We start from the raw sequence: 22670 nt of genomic DNA, 5'->3' as shown, positions 1-22670 counted from the left end.
TTAGGTAAGATAGATGATATTTTGTTTTAAAAAGGCTGTTTTGGGTAAATGTACTCACTGCTGGTCACAACTCCCACAGGGTAGTAGCCAAACCCATTTAAACCTGCTGAGTAATCACAGCTGGTACAAAGGGTACTATAACCTTGGGTCCAGTCTAAGAGTGGCAGAACGGCAGGATTCTTCCTGGGAGACGTGAAGGCTCAAGAGGTGCACTCAGAAGAGACCATAAGAGGGACAAAGGGGCAGCCAGTCCTGATCGTGACAGGTGGTACCATCATGTACAACCTTTACTAACAGGTGACTGTGAAAATAAACATGGCAAAGTGAAAGCTCTTAATGCTCGGTTGCTTTATTATTTTAAACAGTTGGGGAACAATTTGCAGAGGCCTTCAAACATTCACCAATTGTATTTGCCACAAAAGCTCCCATGCTTAGGCACAATGGGTGATTTAAAGACAAAAGTTTCAGCCTTATGTTTGAAATTCCTTGCCATTGTGGGTTAAAGTCAAACCTTTTAAATTGTTTGAACACCGTTTATACTGCTTTAAAGGAAGAGCTGCTAAGCCTTTTTTCCCCTTTCTTCAGATTGATCTAATTAAAACCCTTGATAAACTTTATGGACTCTAATATTTTCAGCTGAGTGACTGAAACCAAGAGGGTGTGCCTCAAGGCAGCAAGGCAACAATGATAAGCAGCAGGTGAGCCACTAATTTCTCAACCAGGGTAGATTGTGAAAGTGTGATGTTCAGATATCCAAGAAACTGTTCAGGAGAGAATAGGATAAATCAAGTTTAATAACTCTGCTCCTAATTGTTCCCCCAATGCTCAACTCTAATTACTTGGAGAACTCTCCTGACTGTCACCTGATATTAAGTTGTTGGAGGCTGAGTGTGGAACAGTGAGATAATCAATAAACATTTAGTGGGGAGAAGAATGAAGATCCCGTTAAGCAGTGGGAACCTGCAGCACCCAAAGCCCTTCTGCTCATGAGAAAACCTATGGGACAGCCATAGTGATTGCAAAGCAATAATCCAAGCACTGTTTCTAGGCCTTGAGGCCTTTAGGCAACAGTACATTTGAGAAAAAAAGGTTAACACGGTCACCCTAATTACAGCCCACTTTCACATATTTCATATATAAGCTAAGACAAGCCAATTAGGTAGAAAGGAAGATAAGGGAAGTTTTATTTGTATACTAATTAAACCCCTGATGAAATTAAAGGAAAAACATACAGCTCTGTAATTGTGTCTGAGAAAGGTCACTTCAGGTTCAGTTATCAGAAAAGAACAGCCTTGATATATTTCACTTAATCCACACTATAGCCCTTATTTTGTTCCCTGGGTCTTAATGTTTACAAAAATAAGAAAATTTCCAAGACTGATAGTGCATTTATCTTGAAATGTTGCTGTGGACGATTTCAATTTTTAGACAGTTAAGGCTAAATATGATAAAAAGAAAGAAAGATTAAAAAAAAAAAAACCACTATGCCTGCACATAGTTTTACAAAGATGCTGAGTTTTCAGTTTCAAGAACAAAGGAACAAACCAACTTTTAAAAACTGAACTCCATTTTGTTTACATTTAATAAGCAGTCATTTGATCTAATTAGTTTAGATGTTTAGCTATTCTTATGCTCATTCACCACACAATCATGTTCATTCATCTGTAGACCACCAAAAACCTCATACATAAACTGAGTTTCCATCAGATTCCGCAGAGGAAGGTACTTGAATCTAGCTGTTTTTCCCTGTAAGGTGAGCACTGAACAGCAATTTGCTGGTGGAAACAGCAAAGTAAGTAATTGCATAGGAGAAAAATCTCTTGGGCAGCACGTACACTGAGTTAGAAGACCCCTGCATAATTTTGTTCCTACACAGCTTAGGTTCTTTGTAGTTAGGAAACTTTTTATAAGAAGTTGTGAACAGAAATCAAAGTTTAACTCTGCTATCCTACATGTGGGAAAGAACTTTATTCAACCTCAAAGTAAGTGGCTTAACCACTAGGCTATAGAGTCACTCGCTCTTTTGCTCTCTGGCCCAATCAATATTTAATTATTCATACAAACAACAGGAGCTCCAACAAGAGAGTGTGAGAGAGGCCCAGAATAGCTAACAGCCAGGGCCTGCTGGCATAGGACTGAAGATTGAGCCCTTCCTGCTTGTTGATGTAAAACATTGATGCAATTTTGTCCATCACTTTGCCTGAGAACTGGGGAAGGAACACCTGGCAAGCCAAGCATACTGTCCTGAGTTCCCTGACTTATATGCAGGGAGAGTTCTTCCTGGGACCAGAAGCCTTGAGTCTGTTGAAGGGGGCTCCCCACCCCAGATCTGATGCATCCAAGACTACAGTTACCAATGGATGAGGGGCAGCAAAGGGTACCCCTTTCATTACAGATCCTGGGTCTCTCCACCAGGTCAGTGAAGCGAGGACCTGAGGTGGAATCTTGAGTGTCTAGTCCAAATGGTGTCTGCTTGGGGAGTAGACTGACGCCAGCCACACCTGTAGAGGTCTGAGACGTAGCCTTGCATACAGCCCTATGTAGGTACATGCGCCACATGACCCAACAGTTTGAAGCAGACCGGAGCAGTTGTTAGTGGATGGTCTTGATCCTGGAGATCAGATCCGACATAGCTCAGAATCTGGTCTCCAGTAGGTAGGCGTTGGCCTGAGTTGAGTCGAGCACTGCCCCAATGAACTCTATCCTCTGAACCTGGACCAGAGTTGACTTCTGCAAATTTATCAACAGACCTAGTGCCTGAAAGGTGGCCCTTACTGTACCAATGCTGTGCTGGACCTGAGCCTTCAAGCAACATTTGATCAGTCTGTGGGACTGCTGACAGGCTGAAGGGAAGTGCAGTGAATTGATAGTGGCATTGACCCACCACAAACCTAAGAAATCCCGTGAGATCGTGGAAGATGGAGATGTGGAAATAAGTGTCCTTTAAATTGAGGGCAGCATACCAGTCTCCTGGATCTGGGAAAGAAATAATGGAGGCCAGGGAGACCATGCAGAACCTCAGTTTCTATAGATATTTGTTTAGGCGATGCAGATCCAGGATGCGCCTTGGACCCCTCCTTGGCCTTCAGGATTAGGAAATATTGAGAGTAAAATCCATTCCCACTCAAGTCTCGAGGAACCTCCTCTATGGCCCCCACCCAGAGGAAGGCTTGCACCTCCTGGACGAGAAGCTGCTTGTGAGAAGGGTCCCTGAAGATGAATGTGGTCAGAGGTGAGAGCGAAGGGTGGATGAAAATTGGAGGGTGTAACTGACTGTTATGGTGCTGAGTACCCACCAGTCCGATGTTATATACGGCCATGCTGGGCTAAAGGGCAACAGGCGGTCCAAAACAAAAGGTGCGATCTGGCATCAAGACTGATATACCGTCCTCAGGCATACCCTCAAAAGGCCTGCCTGGCCCTGCCAGGATATCTAGGTGAGCCCAACTGGGAGGCTGAGGTAGAAGGTATGGGTTGGTATCGCTTATAACCCTTCCCCTTTCTCTTGTAGGGATCCTGCCTGGGGGGCGCAGTGAACCTGGGAGGCTGCTGGGGCCTAAAATGCTTCCTGGAGGCAGGCCCGAGGAGTGGAGTGAAGGGTGGCCCTTGAGTCCTTGAGGCCATGAAGCTTGGAGAACAGCAAGGTACCCTCGAAGGAGAGGTCCTGGATGGACTGCTGCACTTTATGAGGGAGGCCCGATTATTGGAGCCATGCACAGCGCCTCATGGTGACCGCTGGTGCCATAGTCCTGGCTGCTGAGTCAGCCATACCCAGGGCTGCCTGGAGGGAGATCCTGGCCACCGCCTTGCCCTCCTCTAGGATGGCCGTGAATTCCTGCCTCGACTCCTGCAGTAGGGAATCCTTGAATTTAGACAATGAATCCCACAGGTTAAAATCATACCTTCCCAGCACAGTATGCTGATTGGAGATACACAACTGGAGGCTACCTGTTGAATAAACCTTGTTTCTGAATAGGTCCAGTCTCCTGGTCTCTTTATTTTTGGGGGTAACATTCAACTGCCCCTGTCGGTCCTGTTCATTTGGTGTCAACACTATCAGGGACCCCCATGGGAGGGATGAGTAAAGGTACTCAAACCCATTGGCTGGGACATAGTACTTCTTCTCTGCCCTCTTGAGGTGGGGGCACAGAAGGAGGAGTCTGCCATATGCTTCCTCCTTGGCACCAGGGATGGAGAACAGCGTTGAGCAGAGCATGGTACCAGTGGAACACTTCGGATGGAAGCCAAAGCGCTCGGCATTGAGACTGGTCTGAGGGCTGCCTCCATGAAAAAGGCCGCCAGATGAATGTTCCTCTCCTTTTGAGTGCGCGGTCTGAAGCGCTGCATATCTGGCATGTCTCTTTAATGTGAGTTTCCCTGATACAGCTAGAGTGAAGGTCACTCACTGGCATTGGCTTTCTGCAGGAGGTACATAGCTTGAAGCCCAGAGACTGAGGCATACCCAGCCCTAGGGGGTGCAAGTCACTCCATGACAGGGACACCTATTTACACTACTATATACACTAACATTAAGAATTATACACATTAACTACAATAACTATACAATATATGACAGAAATGTCCAAACTGGGAAAGAAGCCTTGCAAGAGCAAGGAGGATTGTTCCAGGCAACCGTCATGGGCTGTAAGAAGAAACTAAGAGGGAGCGGGGCCGGCAGCACTCCTTGTACCAGTGCATACACACGTGGCTCCAGAGGGCACTAGAGTCAGTCCTACAGATATCACTGAGGGGAAAATCTCTGGCAACTATGCACATGGCATGCACACACCTAGCATGGAATGGACATGAGCAAGCACTCCAAAAAGAAAAGAGAACTGCATCATTCTGGGGTGTATTAGTTGCTGTGTCATATGTAAAACACAGGAGGTAGTTGTTCTACACTATTCAGTACTGGTGAGGCCTCAGCTAGAGTATTATATCCAGTTCTGGATGCCACTCTTTAAGAAAGATGTGGACAAATTGGAGAGTCCAAAGGAGAGCAACAAAAATGATAGACGGTTTAGCAAATGTAACCTATGATGAAAGGTTAAAAAAACTGGGCATGTATAGTTTTGAGAAAAGAATACTCAGAGAAGACCTAATAACACTCTTCAAATATGTTAAGGGATTTTATAAAGAGGACGGTGATCAGTTTGTTCTCCATGTCGGGCCAAATACAAGAAGTAACCAGCTTAATCTGAAGCAAGGGAGATTTAGGTTAGATATGAGGAAACACTTTCTAACTATAAGAATAGGTAAGGACTGGAACAGATTACCAAGAGAGGTTGTGGAATCCCCATCATTGGAGGTTTTTATGAACCGATTAGACAAACATCTGTCAGGGATGGTCTAGTCTACTTGGTCCTTCCTCTTCTACATTTCAAAAGTAAACTTCATTTCCTAGGTCTTAACATACTTCCCAGCAGGAAATCTAATCTGATTAAAGTAACAGCAAAATGTCTGCACTGTGGCCCTGTTTTAATGAGCAAAAATTGGTTTAAGCTCAAATGAGTTAGCTTTACATGACAGAAAAACATTCTAAATGTTCGTTAAGACAGAGGCTAACATGTTTAAGAGCAAGTTAACTAGCAGTATTGTAGCACTAAAAAGGGTTTTTCAATCATGTTGAGCTAACTCAATTGAAGAACATGCCCTTTTTGACTGTCAAGAATAGCCTTATTGAATGAGACCCCAGCCCTACACAGTTATAAATGAGTGAGCAGTATGTCAAGAAATTGTTCTGAGAAATCATTTTATTATTACATACATAGTGTGTAAAATACATACATCCACAGTACCCTAAAAGCTATTTGTCTTTGGTAAGTAGATAACATTAGGATAGTATTCATAACACAGGGAAAACTTGAGGAATATTAAATACTAATTAGAGATAATATCACAGTAATATAAACTAGTCAAAGCAAAATTAGGAAGTTTTTAGGAGCAATCACTGTGAACGTACATGTGTAAATACACACAAACTATTGGAATAATATGAAAAATGACATAGCTATATTATCAGTTTAGTTCTCATTCACCTTTGACCACTTCACCTATTCTCTTCCCACTAATCCATCTCTCACGGTTTATTCTAACATTTGATAAATTTGATTTAAATGGGGTGCAAACTGTTTGATGATATTCTCCTTCCCTGGAAGATAAATTAATCAAAAGGATTTCATTGGACTGGTCTAGCATTCTCAGTGACATCTCCAAGTCACAGGACAGACCAACTGTGCAAGTTGCAGTGGGGGAGGTTTAGGTTGGATATTAGGAAAAACTTTTTCACTAGGAGGGTGGTGAAACACTGGAATGCATTACCTAGGGAGGTGGTAGAATCTCCTTCCTTAGAAGTTTTTAAGGTCAGGCTTGACAAAGCCCTGGCTGGGATGATTTGATCAGGGATTGGTCCTGCTTTGAGCAGGGGGTTGGACTAGACGACCTCCTGAGGTCCCTTCCAACCCTGATATTCTATGATTCTATGATGACTCTTCACAGATGTTCTTCTGATGCACTTGAGTCACTTGTTGATTTGGTTGGGATACTTCTGAGATATGATGGCTCATTCCAGTAATTCTGAGTTTCGGGCAGGGGAATGGGGATAATCCAGCACAAAAGAAAAATACCAAATAAATTCTACTAATTATTTTGAAACACGAAGTGGAAAAAGCAACAATTTTAATCCTATCACTACTTTAAAAGGAATACTGAATAAGGGTCTGATCCTTCTTTCATTTGAAGTCAGTGGGAGTTTGCCATATATTTCAATGGGAATAGGAATGGGCTCTAAAATAGAATATTGGATGTTTAGGGAATCAGTATTAGAACAAGTAGGCTATTGCAGAGAGCAGGAGTGAGCAAAGTTTTTGGCCCGAGGACCACATCGGGGTTGCAAAACTATATGGAGGGCGGGGTAGGGAAGGCTGTGCCTTCCCAAACAGCCTGGCCCCTGCCCCTTATCTGCCCCCTCACACTTCCCGCCCCCTGACTGCCCTCCTCAGAATCTCCGACCCATCTAGCCCCCCCTTCTCCCTGTCCCCTGACTGCCCCAACCCCCATCCACACCCCCCGACCCCTGATAGACCCCCTGGGACTCCCACGCCTATCCAACTCTGCCTGTTCCCCATCCCCTGACCGCCCCCCACAAAATCTCTGCCCCATCCAACCACTCCCTGTCCCGACTGCCTCCCCAAGAATGCACGACCCATCCAACCCCCCCCGCTCCTTGTCCCCTGACTGCTCCGACCCATATCCACACCCCAGCCCCCTGACAGGCCCCCCGGGACTCCCATGCCCTATCCAGCCTCCCCCCCAAACCTTCGCCCCATCCAACCACCCCCTGCTCCCTGTCTGCCCCCCGGAACCCCCCACCCCCTTACCATGCCAGAGCCAGCCACACCACCCGCACTGCTCGGCAGGAGCGGCAAGCCAGAGCGCTGGCGGCACATAGCACTGAGGCTGCGGGGTGGGGGGACATCAGAGGAGGGACCGGGAGCTAGACCCCCGCAGCCAGGAGCTCAGGGGCTGGGCAGGACGGTCCCGTGGGCCGGATGTGGCCTGCGGGCTGCAGTCTGCCCACCTCTGGCATAGAGTCTTTTCACCTTCAAGTCATTGGTTCAGAACTGTCAAGGTTGATAAAGTCCTCACTAATAATGAAGTAATGAAATAATGAAGATTTAATTCCAACTTTGTATGCGTGTTAGCATTCTTGTGTTAAATAGATTGAATCTGTCTCCTAAATAACACAGTAAAAGCTGTATGTAGTGTCATAAGATAACCCACTGTATAGAAAACTTTACCTGTATACACCTCAGGGCTTCAAGAAACCAATCACTCTGCAGTGCAGTACTACTACTGCATTAGTGAGTACCTGTCTACTATTTCATACTTCATTCATTTTATCGTAGTCTAATTCTCTGAACATTGGTATTCCATGGGTAAGTATAACTTTTCCTTAACCAGAATATTTGATTAACTGGCACTCCCCATTTCCCCCAACATGCCAGATAACAAAGCTTTTACTGTATGTCAATTTACTACTGAACAGTATGTTTAAAATGAAACTTTGAATAATGCTACTATTGAATTCCATTGATTTTTAGTGTAAAAATATACAGCTGTCATGTTTGATTTGCCATTTCTGAGCCTCTTCCTGGCAGCCATCTTGCTGAACAGTGACACACTGTAATATGAGAAGCCAGTTGAAGTCAAGGACAGATCCAGCTGTGTCAGTTCACATGAGTGGAGGATCTGTCCCAGAGTTTCCACCCTGCTTCAATATTACCTTTATCAGTTTATCAATTTTATTGAATACAGAACATGAGAAATCTTCTGAATATTACTCTGTATTAAAGCAGGCTTAGGCAAGGCCGGTGCAAGGATGTTTCGCGCCCTAGGTGAAACTTCCACCTTGCGCCCACCCCCCCGCCCTCCCCAGGAACCCTGTAGCAGCTCCCCGCCGACCCCCTCCACCCTGAGGCGCCCCCCCCCTTGGGCCAGGGCCCCCCCCTGCAGCAGCTCCCCACTGCCCCCTCCCTCCCCTCAGCCCGGGGAGCCGCGTGCGGCAGCTCCCCACCCCAGCTCACCTCTGCTCCGCCTCCTCCCCGAGCACGCTGCCGCTTCTCCTGCCTCCCAGGCTTGCGGCGCCAATCAGCTGTTTGGTGCGCAAGCCTGGGAGGGAGAGAAGCAGAGCAGGGCGGTGCTCAGGGGAGGAGGGGAAGCAGAGGTGAGCTGGGGCGGGGAGCAGTTCCCCTGTGCGCCGCCCCCCCCTGTTACTTGCTGCAGGCGGCCCTCCCCGCGTCCCCCTGCCCCAGCTCACCTCCGCTCCACCGCCACCCCCAACCACTTGGCACCCTAGATGACCGCCTAGTTCGCCTAGTGGTTGCACCGGCCCTGGGCTTAGGTTGTTTTACCGGTTTACACTCTACATTCTAACACTGAGTTCTCCTACTTACAGAGAATAGTGCTGACCAAATCTAAAATTTGTATTCAGGTACATTTGCTTCCAAAGTCTGCCCAAAATTCTGTTTAGTGTATTCATATTTTAGTTTAATACTTTGCCAACCACATCTTGCCGCATTAAATATCTGCGGGGGTGGGGGGGGGGGATATGCATACATATTTTTATTCCCTCTTTTACTCTCTTTAAACCAAATAAAAGAATAATTTGATAAATATGTTTTGTACTGTAAAGTTTCAGCCACTCTGCTTCTATGCAGGTTAATACTATTCCTTATATTAAATTAAGACTGGACAGTGTAATCTTTTCGGCACAAGGTGCAAACACAGTGAAACAAAATTTAACTAGTCTAAGACGCAATGAATGTCTAACTCATCCTGCAGAAGAATTTTCAGAGCTGCATTACATGCCAGCATTCTACAGGGAGATCAAAAGGCTATAAAGGCATATTGACTAAGCATCTCCCTTCCCTCTGGATGTGCTTTGTGGCATACCAAATGCCAACACAGAGTTTGGCGAGCACATTTCTGGTCATGGCACTACTTGGTCCTGAAGCAGACATGTTAAAATCACTGAAAGCAATGAATCACTGCAACTGTTAGACCTAAGGTGTAAAATGAGATTAGTGATTAAATACGTTTCTCCTAGTAGGGTAAGATAAATTGGCACTAAGTACATTGGGATTTTATCGGCTTTTTTACCCCAATGATGCTAACTCAACTATAGCAACAACAAGTGATATACTACATTCAACAGACTTTGGTGAGGCCATAAAACCAGTGATACCACCAATGATCCAACATGAAGATAAAAAACTTTCAGCACAGCTAGCTACATAGTTGTATAATTTATTTTGGCAAGTGTATGAGTGCTCACGATTCTCAGTGAAAATATATGATTTACAAATATAACTTCTAGAGATCTTAGAGCTTCAAAATCCCAAACATAACATTTTTCTGATACATGGATTATAGGTACTACTTTATGCGTGGATGCAAGTTAAAACGAATTTGTTTTGGTAGGCAATTTTTAAAAAACGAGTTCTTGTCTGTATACCTCTAATAACCCCAAACACAGGGCAATCTTGCTGTCAAAATTAGACAGACAGACTTAAGCCATTTTATCATAAGACTTATCAGGAAGTGTTCCTCATACAACCTGTCCTTGGGAAATTGAAATTTCTCTTTTCCATTGGTTATCCTGCGTATGACCGTATTATTTAATGGTAAAAAGGTGAAAATCCTGACATAGTTTCTGTAGGCTGGGAACGGTACAAGTTTGAAATACGATACCCTTGAAAACAACTAACATCAAGTAGAAAAACAGTCAAGAAATTATCTGCAAGAAAGAAAAGTTATTGGAAAACCACAAACAAAGCTGGTCACAGATGCAAACATTTGCTTAGTTGAGCAAGGTCAAATGGAGGTAGGATGGAATTTCTCTCTTACTTCATGCCAATGAGATATGAATTACAAATTCCACTGGAACAGCCATTTCAGCATCGGTTTATCTATGGGTTTCACAACCATAAGATAAAAAAAGAATCTTTATATCCTTAAACTTCACACAAAAGGAAAGGGAGATCATGGGAAAAGTTGATTAAGGTGAAAAATAAAGACACCCTCAGGATACGTCCTACAAGTAGCATTCCTTAGGTCAAAAAAAAAAAAAAAAAAAAAAGACTAAGTATAAGGGACTTGTATATCAGGTGCACCAGAAAAGTCCTATGCATTGATATTCAAGCTACTAGAAAAAATGGGGTTTAGAACATTAAAAAAAAAAATCACATGCAGTTTTATAGGTCTATTGATTCCCTCTGCACATCTCAAGGTAGTAACATGGTTACTTTGTAGTTAATTCAATACTACAACAAAGATCTCTCAGGACTCTGGATTTAACAAAAAGCCTTCCTGTATTTTTGAATGAAAACTTAAAGATCGTCTAAAGCTTTAAACTAACTGGGATAAATGGTATGCAAGTACATGTGCTAAACAACTAGGCATTATACTTATGCAATAATCCCATTTTTCTTCCAAAGTACATGTCAATAAATCTTTCCCACTGCACTATAAATTCCAAGGTCATGGATAGAGGTGTTTATTAGTATAATTACAATGTACCAATAATACCATTGAGCCTTCAGTTCCATTTTTTTTTTTTTTAAATCCTAGAAGCAGAAGATTAAGCAAGCATCCAATGTGATTTTTGTACTTTTTAAAAAAAGACTATAAAACACTAATTGTTTTCATGTCATCTATTTGTTAAAGTGTTATTCTTTCACATTCTGTTTTTATTTAATCTTTATATTCAAAGTCAACATATTTATTTATTTATTTAACAGTAGAGTGCAGTGAACAAAAACGCCCAAGCATTCTGTGAAGTAGGCAAGTAATATCACCCTATTTTAACGATGATAAAATCAGAATGCTTTATATGCATGTGCCAATCATTAACTGATGTCATAAGAAGTGCAACAGAGTTCTGACCTTTCACTCAGCTACTCAGAGCTGAAATTGCAGCCGAAATTATTGACTCTCATGCAGCTGTTCTTTGCAAACATGCCCCAGCCTTCCTAGGCACTTTCATGGAATACCTCTCTTTGTAGCCAGTCTTCTTTAGGGTTCAATCCTTCAAGGTGCTGAGAGTTCGACTCCAATCCACCAAAGGATTTAAGCACATTAATGGATGTGAGTAGTAAGATTATGCGTATGCTTGAAGTTAAGCGTGTACTTGAAGTACTTTGCTGTATGGGGCCAGAATGCTCAGCACTATGCACAATCGAGCTCTTAATCCGTTACTTCTGCCCCCTTTTTTTTTTTTCTTCCTTTTTTGACAGAAACCCCTATTCTTAGTTGAGGCATCAGGATCTTATCCCATTAGTGGAAGCTATTCAAAGACACTAGACCATAGTTTACTCTCAATTACTCTGGGGTAATCATGCCCCATGCTCTCAATTACTCTGGGGTAATCATGCCTTTTTTATTACATTTAAAGTACAGCTGATCAAATGGAAACCTCAGCTACCCAAGACAATGAAGTGGTACCTTGACCATTCTTTTTCTTTTTTTATAAAGTTGGATGTCATTTCAGTTAAACTGTTTCCCTTTTATGGGATTTATTATTTTTAAGAAATGAACATGGTATTGACTTGTCTAAAAATGGCCTGAGTAACATTCCTACTCTTGGCCAATAAAACAATTATTTGTAGCACGCAGAAGAAAAAAAATACAAATAGGACATTTACCTTGGAATTTGGGTACTATTTTACTTAATGTGAAAAAAGTAAAAGCTTTAGCAATACTTTGAACTTTGCTAGCACTTCCAGATTGCACTTTTAGCAAATTGCTATTATGGGATTAATTTACAGAACTGAATATAGTAAGAATTACAGAAGAATGGAAAACACACACTAAAATTGCAAGTGATGCTACAACTCTTTAGATAATACCAAACTCAATTCTGTAATGAAAATTGTTATGATTTTACTTGTTGCAGGTTTAGAACAAAATCTGGGAATCAAAAACTACTGAATGTAAATACAGTGTGTCATTTAAAACAAAGAGTAATAAATATTTATTCCATAGCCCAAGAATATAATTTTTCTGCCTTTTCTCTTTTATTCTGCTCATTGCTAATGTATGTCCAGAAGGGCTCATATGAAAGGGTATCAAGAAAGATCTTTAACAACTTATTTGCTACTGGGAGACACCCTTTGTCAACAGCTATGGTGTGACTCCATTATTTTCTAAAGGCCATGTGCTGCCCTCTATCCCGGCAACCAACTCCCATTGATAGCAATAAGAATTTCTTGCACAGAGTGAAGGAAATATATGGCCACAAAAATTTGACTATAAAGTAATTCAAGTGAGGAAGGTAATCATAAGTTTTCTTTTTCAAATGATGTGATCACTGGAATGGAGAAAAGCAGCACCACGCTTAGATCCTCAATAACCAGCGAACTACTGCAATGATTACAGAACAGTATAATATAATTAACAGTTTTTTTTACAGATGCTGAATAGAGTTACTATATACTGTATAACTACAATTCTTGAAAAGACAAACGTTATTGTTTGTATGTGTTTGTAATTTTCTAAAACATTAGTAACAATGAATATTTTATGGACAGCCTACAACAGTTCAAAGATGAAAGTTGAAACTTACATTTAAATTACATTTTTTAATTGACTCACATTCATGTTTTGAGAGACACGGTGTTGATACCGCTACAATGGCAAAAAAAGATGAAGAGGTGGAGTGCAACCTACTTCCTATCACAAATATTCAAGGAGGAAGGTGTGCGGCCCCACAGAACTGTGTAAAATGTATGGATATCCCTGCCACATGGAAGGGAGGGTCATCTGCCTCTGTGGCAGCAGCCCTCTCTTCCTGTGGATCCCACAGAGGGTGTTCTATGATGCAGGGACATGGATGGGCTGAGGGCAGAAGGGCAAGACTACGGGGTGGATCATTTGCTCATATAGGCTTTCGAAGCAAGACCATCTAGAAAATAGTCTGTTGTCGAGACTGGATGAGGGGGAAAGAGGAGGATCAGTGGAGATACCACGTGCTTTTTCTATAATTTACCTGCCTTATTTTACAGGTGAACAAAGGTAATGATAATAATCAAGAATTTAAATACAGGACAGAGTGTCTAACACGTGGCTCATTATGGCATGGGGGAAAAAAAATCCATGACTTTCCCTACTGAGAATAGGACAGGTGGCAATCTAATTTAAAATCTATTCTTAGTTACTTTATAAATTATTTAGGTGCTGAAAACATACAATATATAGAAACTTTTAAACAACTAAAACATTTAACTAATTAATGAATTATGAATTTTACTCTCCAACCAATTCAGAAGGGAACACACTCTCTCTTTAACATGCTAAATTTGATTAATACAGTTTCCTATTAAGTTGTACACTAATGAATAATCAGCTACATTACATTCTTTAATGAAAAGCTTTTAATTTAATAGAGACAATGTGTAGAACTGCCCCTTCTTGCCGATGTGACATACAAGTTACTGGGAATCAACTGCATCCCAGAGAACATCCTAAAGCTTGACTGTCACTCCAGTAACAAAGCTCATGGGAAGTGATTAAAAAACAAAAACTCAAAAAATTAATTTTCTGTTTTTATAGTGAGTGTATCCTTAGTGATTCTCTTTGAGGAGGCTGTCGTATACAAAGTCTCCCATTGAATATGATGGGTGACATTTTTTTTCCTCTATAAAAGTTAAAACACTATCGTCTACAGAAACTGCCTTTGCCATGTATCAAAACGACTTGGCATTCTCAAAGTCCGTGCAACAATGCAAATAACATAAAACAAATAATTAAAATAATTTTCTACTGAAAACATTTACACTATTAGTACAAAACAACAAAACCATCCAATCTAAGCAACAAAGGTTCACTGTAAGGTGTGTACACTAAAGGACTCCAGCAGAGAGCCTGCCAGGGAACAAGTACAATTCCAGTGGCACAAGGTACCTGCAATTTCCTCTCCAGCAGATGTAAATTCAGCTCTATATGTTTCAATTTAGTTAAAGAACACTACGCTTTTTAAAAGGAGGGTATAGTTATGGCTATCTATACATAATTATTTAGAAATATCTAAAAAACCAAACGGCTCATCTCAACTCTGATCTAGAAGGGACTGCTACAGTAAATACATTTTCAAAACTCCAGGACTGAACTCTGCTCTCGCACAGCTATAAATCAAGAGTACCTTCACTGAACTCAACAGAGCCACTCAGTGTTAATGACAGTGTAAATGAGATCAGAATCTAGCCCCAGAAGTTATTCCCCTTTAAATAATGTTTAATGCTTTTGGACTAGGTCAGTAATAAGTTACTGGACACAACATGGCACACTCAGAACCAAAGATGTATGCAAGATATTGCCCTGTTCATTATCAATTTACAAGGAATCCTTTCATAAATTACTGTGTAGTAAAATTCTTTAATTATATTTTATAGTATTAACATGCATCTCTAAAATGAATTGGATATATATATATAGTGCCTGTAGGTAGGTAAAATGAGGATTTTACTGTTTGGAATCAACACATGGTTTTAGCACAAGTAAAATTCTTTACTTTGTGCTTTGGATACCTGGTTAGCAAGCACAAAAACTCTTTCTTTTCCTACACAGACAGTTGGGATCAGAGCTAGTGACTTACCTAATCTTACACCACTTGTTTTATTAGAATTGTTGCTTAGTCCTATCTGACCTTGAAATGTAATTGGCTACCATGTGTGTCTCAGTGGTAAATGCCATTAAGAAGATAAAAATATATGGGATTAAAATCTAAATTGATAAGGCTAAGAAATTAAGCAACACCTCTTTAATAAACCTACTTTATGAAAGTAGGTGAAAGCTGAGATATCTCCTTACTGATTACTACTGAAGTGTGTATAAATTTCAAACCAGGGAATCAAATTTCAAATTGCTGAACAATTTCTTCATTTTATTCTTTTTGTTAGAAAATTATGACAAATTGATATTTTAAGGTAATCATGTTTTTTAAAAAGATTTCAATGTATACTATTTTAGCTTCAGCTGTTAAAATTTCATCAAGATTATTCCTTTGTCAAATTCAGTTAAAAATTCATCTTAAAATGTAAAAAGAAAAGGAGGACTTGTGGCACCTTAGAGACTTAACAAATTTATTTGAGCATAAGCTTTCATGAGCTACAGCTCACTTTTTATACAATTTACTACTCTCTAATTTTGTACATGCTTTTGAGTTGGGTTCATTTATAAATGATTTAGAGAGTGTGATGGGACATGATTTTTCAGTTATATATCTTTAATGAAAAGAATGATCTTGCAGCTCACAAAAAAGGCATCGTCTGAATCTAAACAGCTGAAGAAGAGACTACCTGCCAGTTAAAATATGTGGGACACAAGTACAAATTATTTTTCTGCCTTTGACATTAATCCTGAATAGATGTAGGATTCAGGCAACTAGCAAAAAAAACTTGTGATAAACAAAATAGTTATTTAATTTTTAAAAATTTGAAAAGTAACATGAGTTCTTAATACAAAATATTTCTATCACTTGTTACCGCAATAGTTCTGTATCATCCTGCATGAAAAATTCTTACTCCCCAAATCCAAGAAATATTTAAATTTGCAGTTATTCTTTGGATTGTTTTATTGACTTTCAGAACAACAATAATCTGAAGAGGAGTGAAAGCAATAGGAAAGAAAAGAGCAAGGGGTAGAGTAGAGGATGATTTGTAAATAAAATATAATATTTTATAGATTCAAACAAAGCCAGAGGTTAAGAAAAGACTGGTGAACATTAACATGTATGCTACCCCACTACTTTGTTGATTTTTAAAAAATTCTCTTCCTTCAGTGGTTCTAAAATAATCTCAGTAGCCAATACTAAAAAGGACTAAATAGTCAAGGCTGGGCACCTAGTTGGCCGTATTCCCTTCAAAAAAGTTATCAATGGATGAGTTTTGAGCACTGTAGTTGTCCTTGGGCCAAACAAGCCAAAGAAAATACCAACACTGTCAGATTTGAGGATGTTGTCCATTCTATTTTCTGCATAGTTTCTCAAAAGACAAGTGAACTATTAATACAAATATGAAATGTGGCATGCAATCTTTCGAATATCTATTTCCTCCACATTCTTGGATTTCATCCTATCGTGAGAGGGTAAAATCTCAGCCTGTTCCAGTGGATTACATTTATGCAATCTAGCCAGAATAAACCATAATATCCCAATAGCCAACAACTGTTGGAGGTGTAAACCGCAAAATTATGACAATAAGGTATACTACAGTGGAAAGGGCTAAATGACTTTTTGTTCAATAAAAAAAACAAGCTCGAAAATAAGAAGTGGTATCCGCCAACTAATATAATACATTATTCTAAAGGAAAGGTTCCTCTTCATTTCTGAAGACTAGAAAACAAAATCCTCCATTGTAGTGAACAAACAGATCTTAGAAAGAGACATTTTAATTGCTTTCTTACTATAAAAAGCTAGGGAGTTATCTATTAAGTTTGGTTACATGTAGGAGTATATAAAGGCAACTTGCAACTAATTCCGATGAAGACTTCAAATTATAATAGTTACTATCTCCTCCTGTGAACTACTACTTCTCTTTTGGCCCCTTCCCTAGCATCCACCATTCTAAAGAAAACCCCACATTCTTGACCTGACACCTCTCCCTAACTACCATCTCCATTCCCCTCTTTCACCTCTAAGCTCTTGACCAGGCCATTTATAACTGCTGCTTTAAATGACATTATCTATTTATATTTGGTTCAGTTTTTTTTAAAGCCTTTATAAAGCCCAAGAGCAATAGAAGGGTTTTCATCGTGTATATAAATATATAAAAAATCCAATGAAAACAGTTTAAAACGTACCCCTGCTGTGTTTGAAACAAAAATACTGGAGCACTAAAAATCTGAAAGTGAAGGTGACTAAACAGAAGAGAGAATACACTTCACTAATTTTCATTGTCTAGACCAAGTGAAGACCAAGTAAATAGTATCAAACAAATTGGAATTTTCAATGTCCACTTTTCAACTGAAATTTTCAATTTCTCCTTTAATAATCGAATGTGTTTTTAGTAACGGAGAAGTAAAGAAATTTGTTTACAATATGATATTTAAAGTGACAGAGTGCCTTTAACCTACTTTCTTCTAACTCACTTCAGGCTATAATCCAATAAATCTTCTTCACTTTCCACTCCACTCCACTGACTTCTTTCTGACCAAAAGCTTATGCCCTCTGTTCCATCTTCATCCTCCTTGACCCCTTTAATACTCTGATATTGTTGATTACTCTCTCGTTGGTGCCCTGTATTCTATTGGTTTTTGTAGCCTATATTCTTGGTTTTCTTCCAACCTCTTGACTTCTCTTCTTTCACAGTTCATCTTCTTCCCCGCTCTGTTGGAGTCTCACAATTCTCTGTTGTTGGCCCCCTCCTTTTTGCCTTATCACTGATCAATTCCATGGTTAATCACACACTCATTATGCCAATGACTCTCAAATCTATATCTTCTTCTTTTATCCAGTTTTAAAAACCTAACCATCTCTGCAAAATATCCTGGCTAGTCTGCTGTCAGCTCAAGATTAACTCATCCAACACTGAACTCTGTTTTCCTTTCCCATTTCATCATTCAGTCACAAGTGACACCCCTATTTTCCCTACCACTCCCATTTGCAACATTGTGCCACTTCGTTATCCACAATGTATTGAAGAACCAACCCTTTCTTTCTGACCTTAAGGTATAATAGTTGTCCATGATCTGCTACCTTTTGGCTTATCCAAAACGTAATTGCAAAAATTATAGATTATGACACTTCTCTAAATACATCTACTGGCTCTTACTAGTTCACATCAAGTTTAAGCGTCACACCCTTACCTTAAAATACCTGTTCAGCTCCATTCTAGCCTACATACAATATACGGAAGTGGTAAATTCTCCATCACATTTAAATCAAGAGTGGATCCCATTCTAAAAAATATGATCTAGTTTGACCACAAGCTATTGGGCTTGATGTGGGAATTATTTGGAGAAAGGTTATGGTTTGTGATATGCAGGTGATCAGACTAGATCATCACAATGGTCTCTTCTGGCTTTAATCTATTAATTATTCTGATTTCTGATCATATTCCTTTCCACTCCTTCATTTTGACAAAATTGTAGTCTTGACGTTCACTGCATTTCCTTTCCTCCTTGTTATCCCTTATGAAAGGGACAGCTTCTAAATCCTAATCCTAACAACATATAAATAGTGATATTTTCCAGTGCATGTATGCCACTCCCAATATTAAAAATGGACGCTACACCTTACAAGACCTCATCGTAAAAGGTAATAAGTATCTCCTGATCACCCTCAACTCTCATTGGACTGAGTAATCCTTATTCCTGCAAACAGTCCAATTTACTTCCATGGGATTATTCTGAGAGTACTTGTGAGGGCTGCCAATGTGGGCCTATGCACTTGAGAGGGAAACAACTTCTGTTCTCTATTTAGAAGCAATATTGTCCTACCTTTACAGCTTCACTTAGGGTTTGGTTTTTGTCCGCTTCTTCACTTGAGTGCAATTCCAGTTTATAATTTAACTCCTGTAACTGTTGTGCCTGCTCATTCAAAAGCATTTGTGCTTCCTGCTCTCGATGTAATGCATTATTCAGTTCTTCACATGCACTTTCAAACCTCTCATGGGTGATCAATTTCTGATAAAGGAAATAAATTGTGTTCTATCATGGAATAACTCCAATGTTTATACACTTCACTTTTAGAATTCCACTTGCTAAGACACAACATTCTAATGCAAAAAGTTTTTAAATACTCAATATCTGCCCAAGAGACCTTTTTTCCTAAAGTGAAGATCATTGCAAAACATTAATGTTAAATTACTTTATTTATTGTATTTTCTCAAGGAAATCTGTAGTGTATTTACAAAGTATACTGAAAATTTTTTCTTGATTCCAAAACAGATCCAAGAGGACATATCTCAATTGTTTAAAAAAAAAAAGTGTTTACTAAAGTAGAAAATTTGCAGATGAGTATTTCTGCATTTCACTACACAGCCTGTTAAACCCTTACAAATTCCTGTGTGGACCTGCTTCTCACAGAGCGCTCCAGAAGACAAAGAAAGGAAGTGTCTCCTGAGGGATAGCACTTAACTGACAATCTAAAAAGTGACAATTTAATCTGACAATTTAAGAAAGTGTAAGGGAAAAAAGCTTGTTAAAAATAAAACTGAAGACATGAGATACCCTTGTTCAGCTGTTCTACCTGCTGGAGACAGTAAGCACAATGGACAGACCCTTGATGTGGGAAAATTAAGTTACAGAACACTTTGATCTGCTATCTCCACTCTGTGATGCAGCACTACATTAATACACAATAGGGAACTTTTAGTTCACGACAGCAGGGTCCACACGGCCCAGTTAGTGCACGACATGTTGGTGTGCTTAAGAAATCATACCCCTCTCGTGCACATGGTTGTTAGGTGTCGACGAGTCCTCAGAAAATAAATCCATCACAATTTGTGGAAGCTACTACACATCCCAAAAAGAGGATGTTTCTACACACACCAGGGAAACTGCAGAGCACTCGTATGACTGTTCAGTCCCTTTTCCTGGGTGAAGATTGACCTGATCTGAACGCTCCCTACAGAAATGAGCTCAGCATTTTGTTAGGGGAGGCAGTGAAGATGCCCAGTGTATCTCCAACCTCCTAGAGGAGAATGAATTACTCCCTGACAGCTCTGGAGGGTCCGTCACATGGTTACAATGGAGAACAGCCTCTGATCTGCAATGAGGACGCATCAGTCTGAAAAAAACCTCCACTCCCTGCACAGTCAAGAGACAATGGAGGATATAGCCCTTGAAGTAATTCCATTGATCCGGTGCAAGAGAGTTTGGGTTTTTTTAAAAAGATAAAGGGACCTGTTTTTAGTCCCTTCCTTTCATCTCTATCAACTGTAGCTGTACAGTGATCAACGCAGCCTTATGGCTGTAGTAAATCCAGTGGCTCCAGGAAGAAGCACAGAGAGAGGGTTTGCCAAATACAGGCTGCTGGGGATGTGTTTAAAATCATCTGCATAAATCCACAAGAGAAACTATTTTCAAGATTGCACTTATTGACACAAAGTAGCTTCAGGACTTGACCCATAACAAAAGATACAGTAAAGAGATGCGTCAGAATATGGAGCAAGGGTAAAACAGAGCTTTAAATATTGTGTTTATGCTGTGCAATGTTGTCATGAATGTACTTATTAAATATGCCTGACTGCCCTATTTGAGGGAACATATATAAGTCCTTTATGGTGTGTAAATCAGAAAAGAACATTTTCAGCATATGAAAGAAAAAGTGGGTCTGTCAAAGAGCAAAAGTGTAATTCACCCACAATATCTCATTCTGCAAAATAAAAAGAAACTCCTATGGAAAAAAGTCACTTTTTAATACATCTGGCTTGCAGCTTGGTGACATTCACGGGGCAAGTTTTCTGGAAAATTCTGTTAATAATTGGATTTATACTTATTTTTCTAAAGAACACAAATCAAAAACATGTAGAAGGAGGCTTTCCTTTAAGCCAGTCTTTTCTAAATTAAATATACTTACAGATTGCTTAAATGCATTTAATTGCTCTTGCAGGCTCTGGGCTTTGTCAGCCTCTTTTTTCATCTCATTCAAATTCCGTTTGAATTCTGAGAGTTCTAAGCGTAGTGAACGGCGTTCCACTTCTGCTGTATGCAGCCTTTGTGTAAATTCAAATATTTGCTTCTGCAAGGATGCTATGCTTTTCTGTTAGTAAACGGAAACAATTTTATGTGCTATAAAATGTGCTATTTTAGCAATAAATCAATAGCATTTAATACCCAAGCAAATTAAATGAAGCTTTCATTCTGCACACATCCACCAACACACACAAAGAGCACTGTTTCACCTGCTGTTGTGGGTCATTGAAAAATTCCTAAATACATGCATAGAGTAGATATTTGGAGAGAAGTTTAACTGAGTTTTTGCAAAAACATAACATGTATTTTGCATTACCAAAGTACACTGGAAGAAGAGAAGGTGAAAAAAAAATTGAACAAAACCATTAATCTTAACTTCAAAAGGGGTTACAGGATGTTCTTACGAAGAAAATTAAATTTTGACAGAATTTAGAAGAGAAAAATTATTTCAAGCTTAATACAACCAAATCTCTTGCCTTGCAATTCTTTAACATCATATTAAAAGATGTAACTGATTCAGGGCCCAATCTTTTCAGGCGTAAACTAACTTGTATACAAAATTAAATGGTGATTAAATTAAAAGTCAGCTGTGAAGCACAACCTGAAAATGAAATTAGCATCATAACTATTTTGAAAGCTCTACTATAATTATTCTGTGAAATTTTATATATATATAAATCAGCAAGAAATATACATACTGTAACGGGTATTCTATCACCTAGTCCAGATTTTAGTGCCTGTGCATTTATTTTATGAAGTCCACGAGCCAGTCTGTGAACCAAGGAGTCCTTCTCTGCATATGTGATGGTCCTGCTGCTATCCACTGGTATAGTCTCCATTAATACATTAAGTTTGTCCATGAGTTTTGAAAAAGAATTCCTGGCGGCACTTATGAGGAAGTGTCCACAAAGCCAGGAATTTGGATCTTAAAGAAAAAAAAAAAGAAATACAGATTTAAAAAGTAGGTTCTTTCTTATTCTCATTTTACAAAAACGGACATATGTCTGAATCAGATTGTTGGGAATGTTGCCATTGAACTAAGAGAGGAAGACTGAACTCACTGGGCTTGATCCTGAAGTCCTTACTCAGCCAATGCTCCTATTCCAATCAAAAGGAGCCTTCCCCAAGTAGAGAATTTGGGCCAAATTCTACCTTCAGATAGAACACGCTGCTTCTACTGACTACCACTGGAGCTACATGTACAACAAACATGAGGGCAGAATTTGACCCAATAAAAATAACTGTTTTGTTAATATATAATTTACCAAATAATTCTGTGTTCTCCTCCAATACTGTACTTTAAGTCCTTTTTCTTGTATAGTCCAACCTTTGGATTAATAAAATGCAAACGTTTCTGATGCACGCAAACTATATACTGTATGACAAATATCTTTGCATGTGTTCACACATTTGACAGCAGAAGGTAAATCACTTTATTGCAATATTTAAAATGCAGATTTATAACTGTTTTTCTTCTT

The 22670-nt window shown here is 39.7% G+C and overlaps 1 protein-coding gene across 33 annotated transcripts in view; it reads right to left on the bottom strand.

The window, feature by feature from the left end:
- The window catches only part of CCDC171 (coiled-coil domain containing 171), a 258335-nt gene that overhangs the window by 119330 nt on the left and 116335 nt on the right, over nt 1-22670 (bottom strand). For 17 of the 33 annotated variants that reach the window (XR_006290939.1, XR_006290938.1, XM_043546855.1 and 14 more), the window contains 3 exons: nt 21891-22117; nt 21077-21259; nt 18994-19179 (listed from right to left, as the gene is read on the bottom strand). Coding sequence is in view for 31 of the 33 variants with exons in the window: in XM_043546855.1 (XP_043402790.1) it covers nt 18994-19179; nt 21077-21259; nt 21891-22117 (596 nt within the window). In the remaining 2 variants the exon portion in view is untranslated. Of the gene's footprint in view, nt 1-18993; nt 19204-21076; nt 21260-21890; nt 22118-22670 lie in introns of all 33 variants that reach the window. The other 16 variants (XM_043546859.1, XM_043546849.1, XM_043546858.1 and 13 more) reach the window with 2 other exon arrangements.

This window comes from Chelonia mydas, chromosome 5 (genome assembly GCF_015237465.2).
Source record: "Chelonia mydas isolate rCheMyd1 chromosome 5, rCheMyd1.pri.v2, whole genome shotgun sequence".
NCBI classification, from domain to species: domain Eukaryota; kingdom Metazoa; phylum Chordata; order Testudines; family Cheloniidae; genus Chelonia; species Chelonia mydas.
This window is presented reverse-complemented; position numbering and strand designations above follow the sequence as displayed.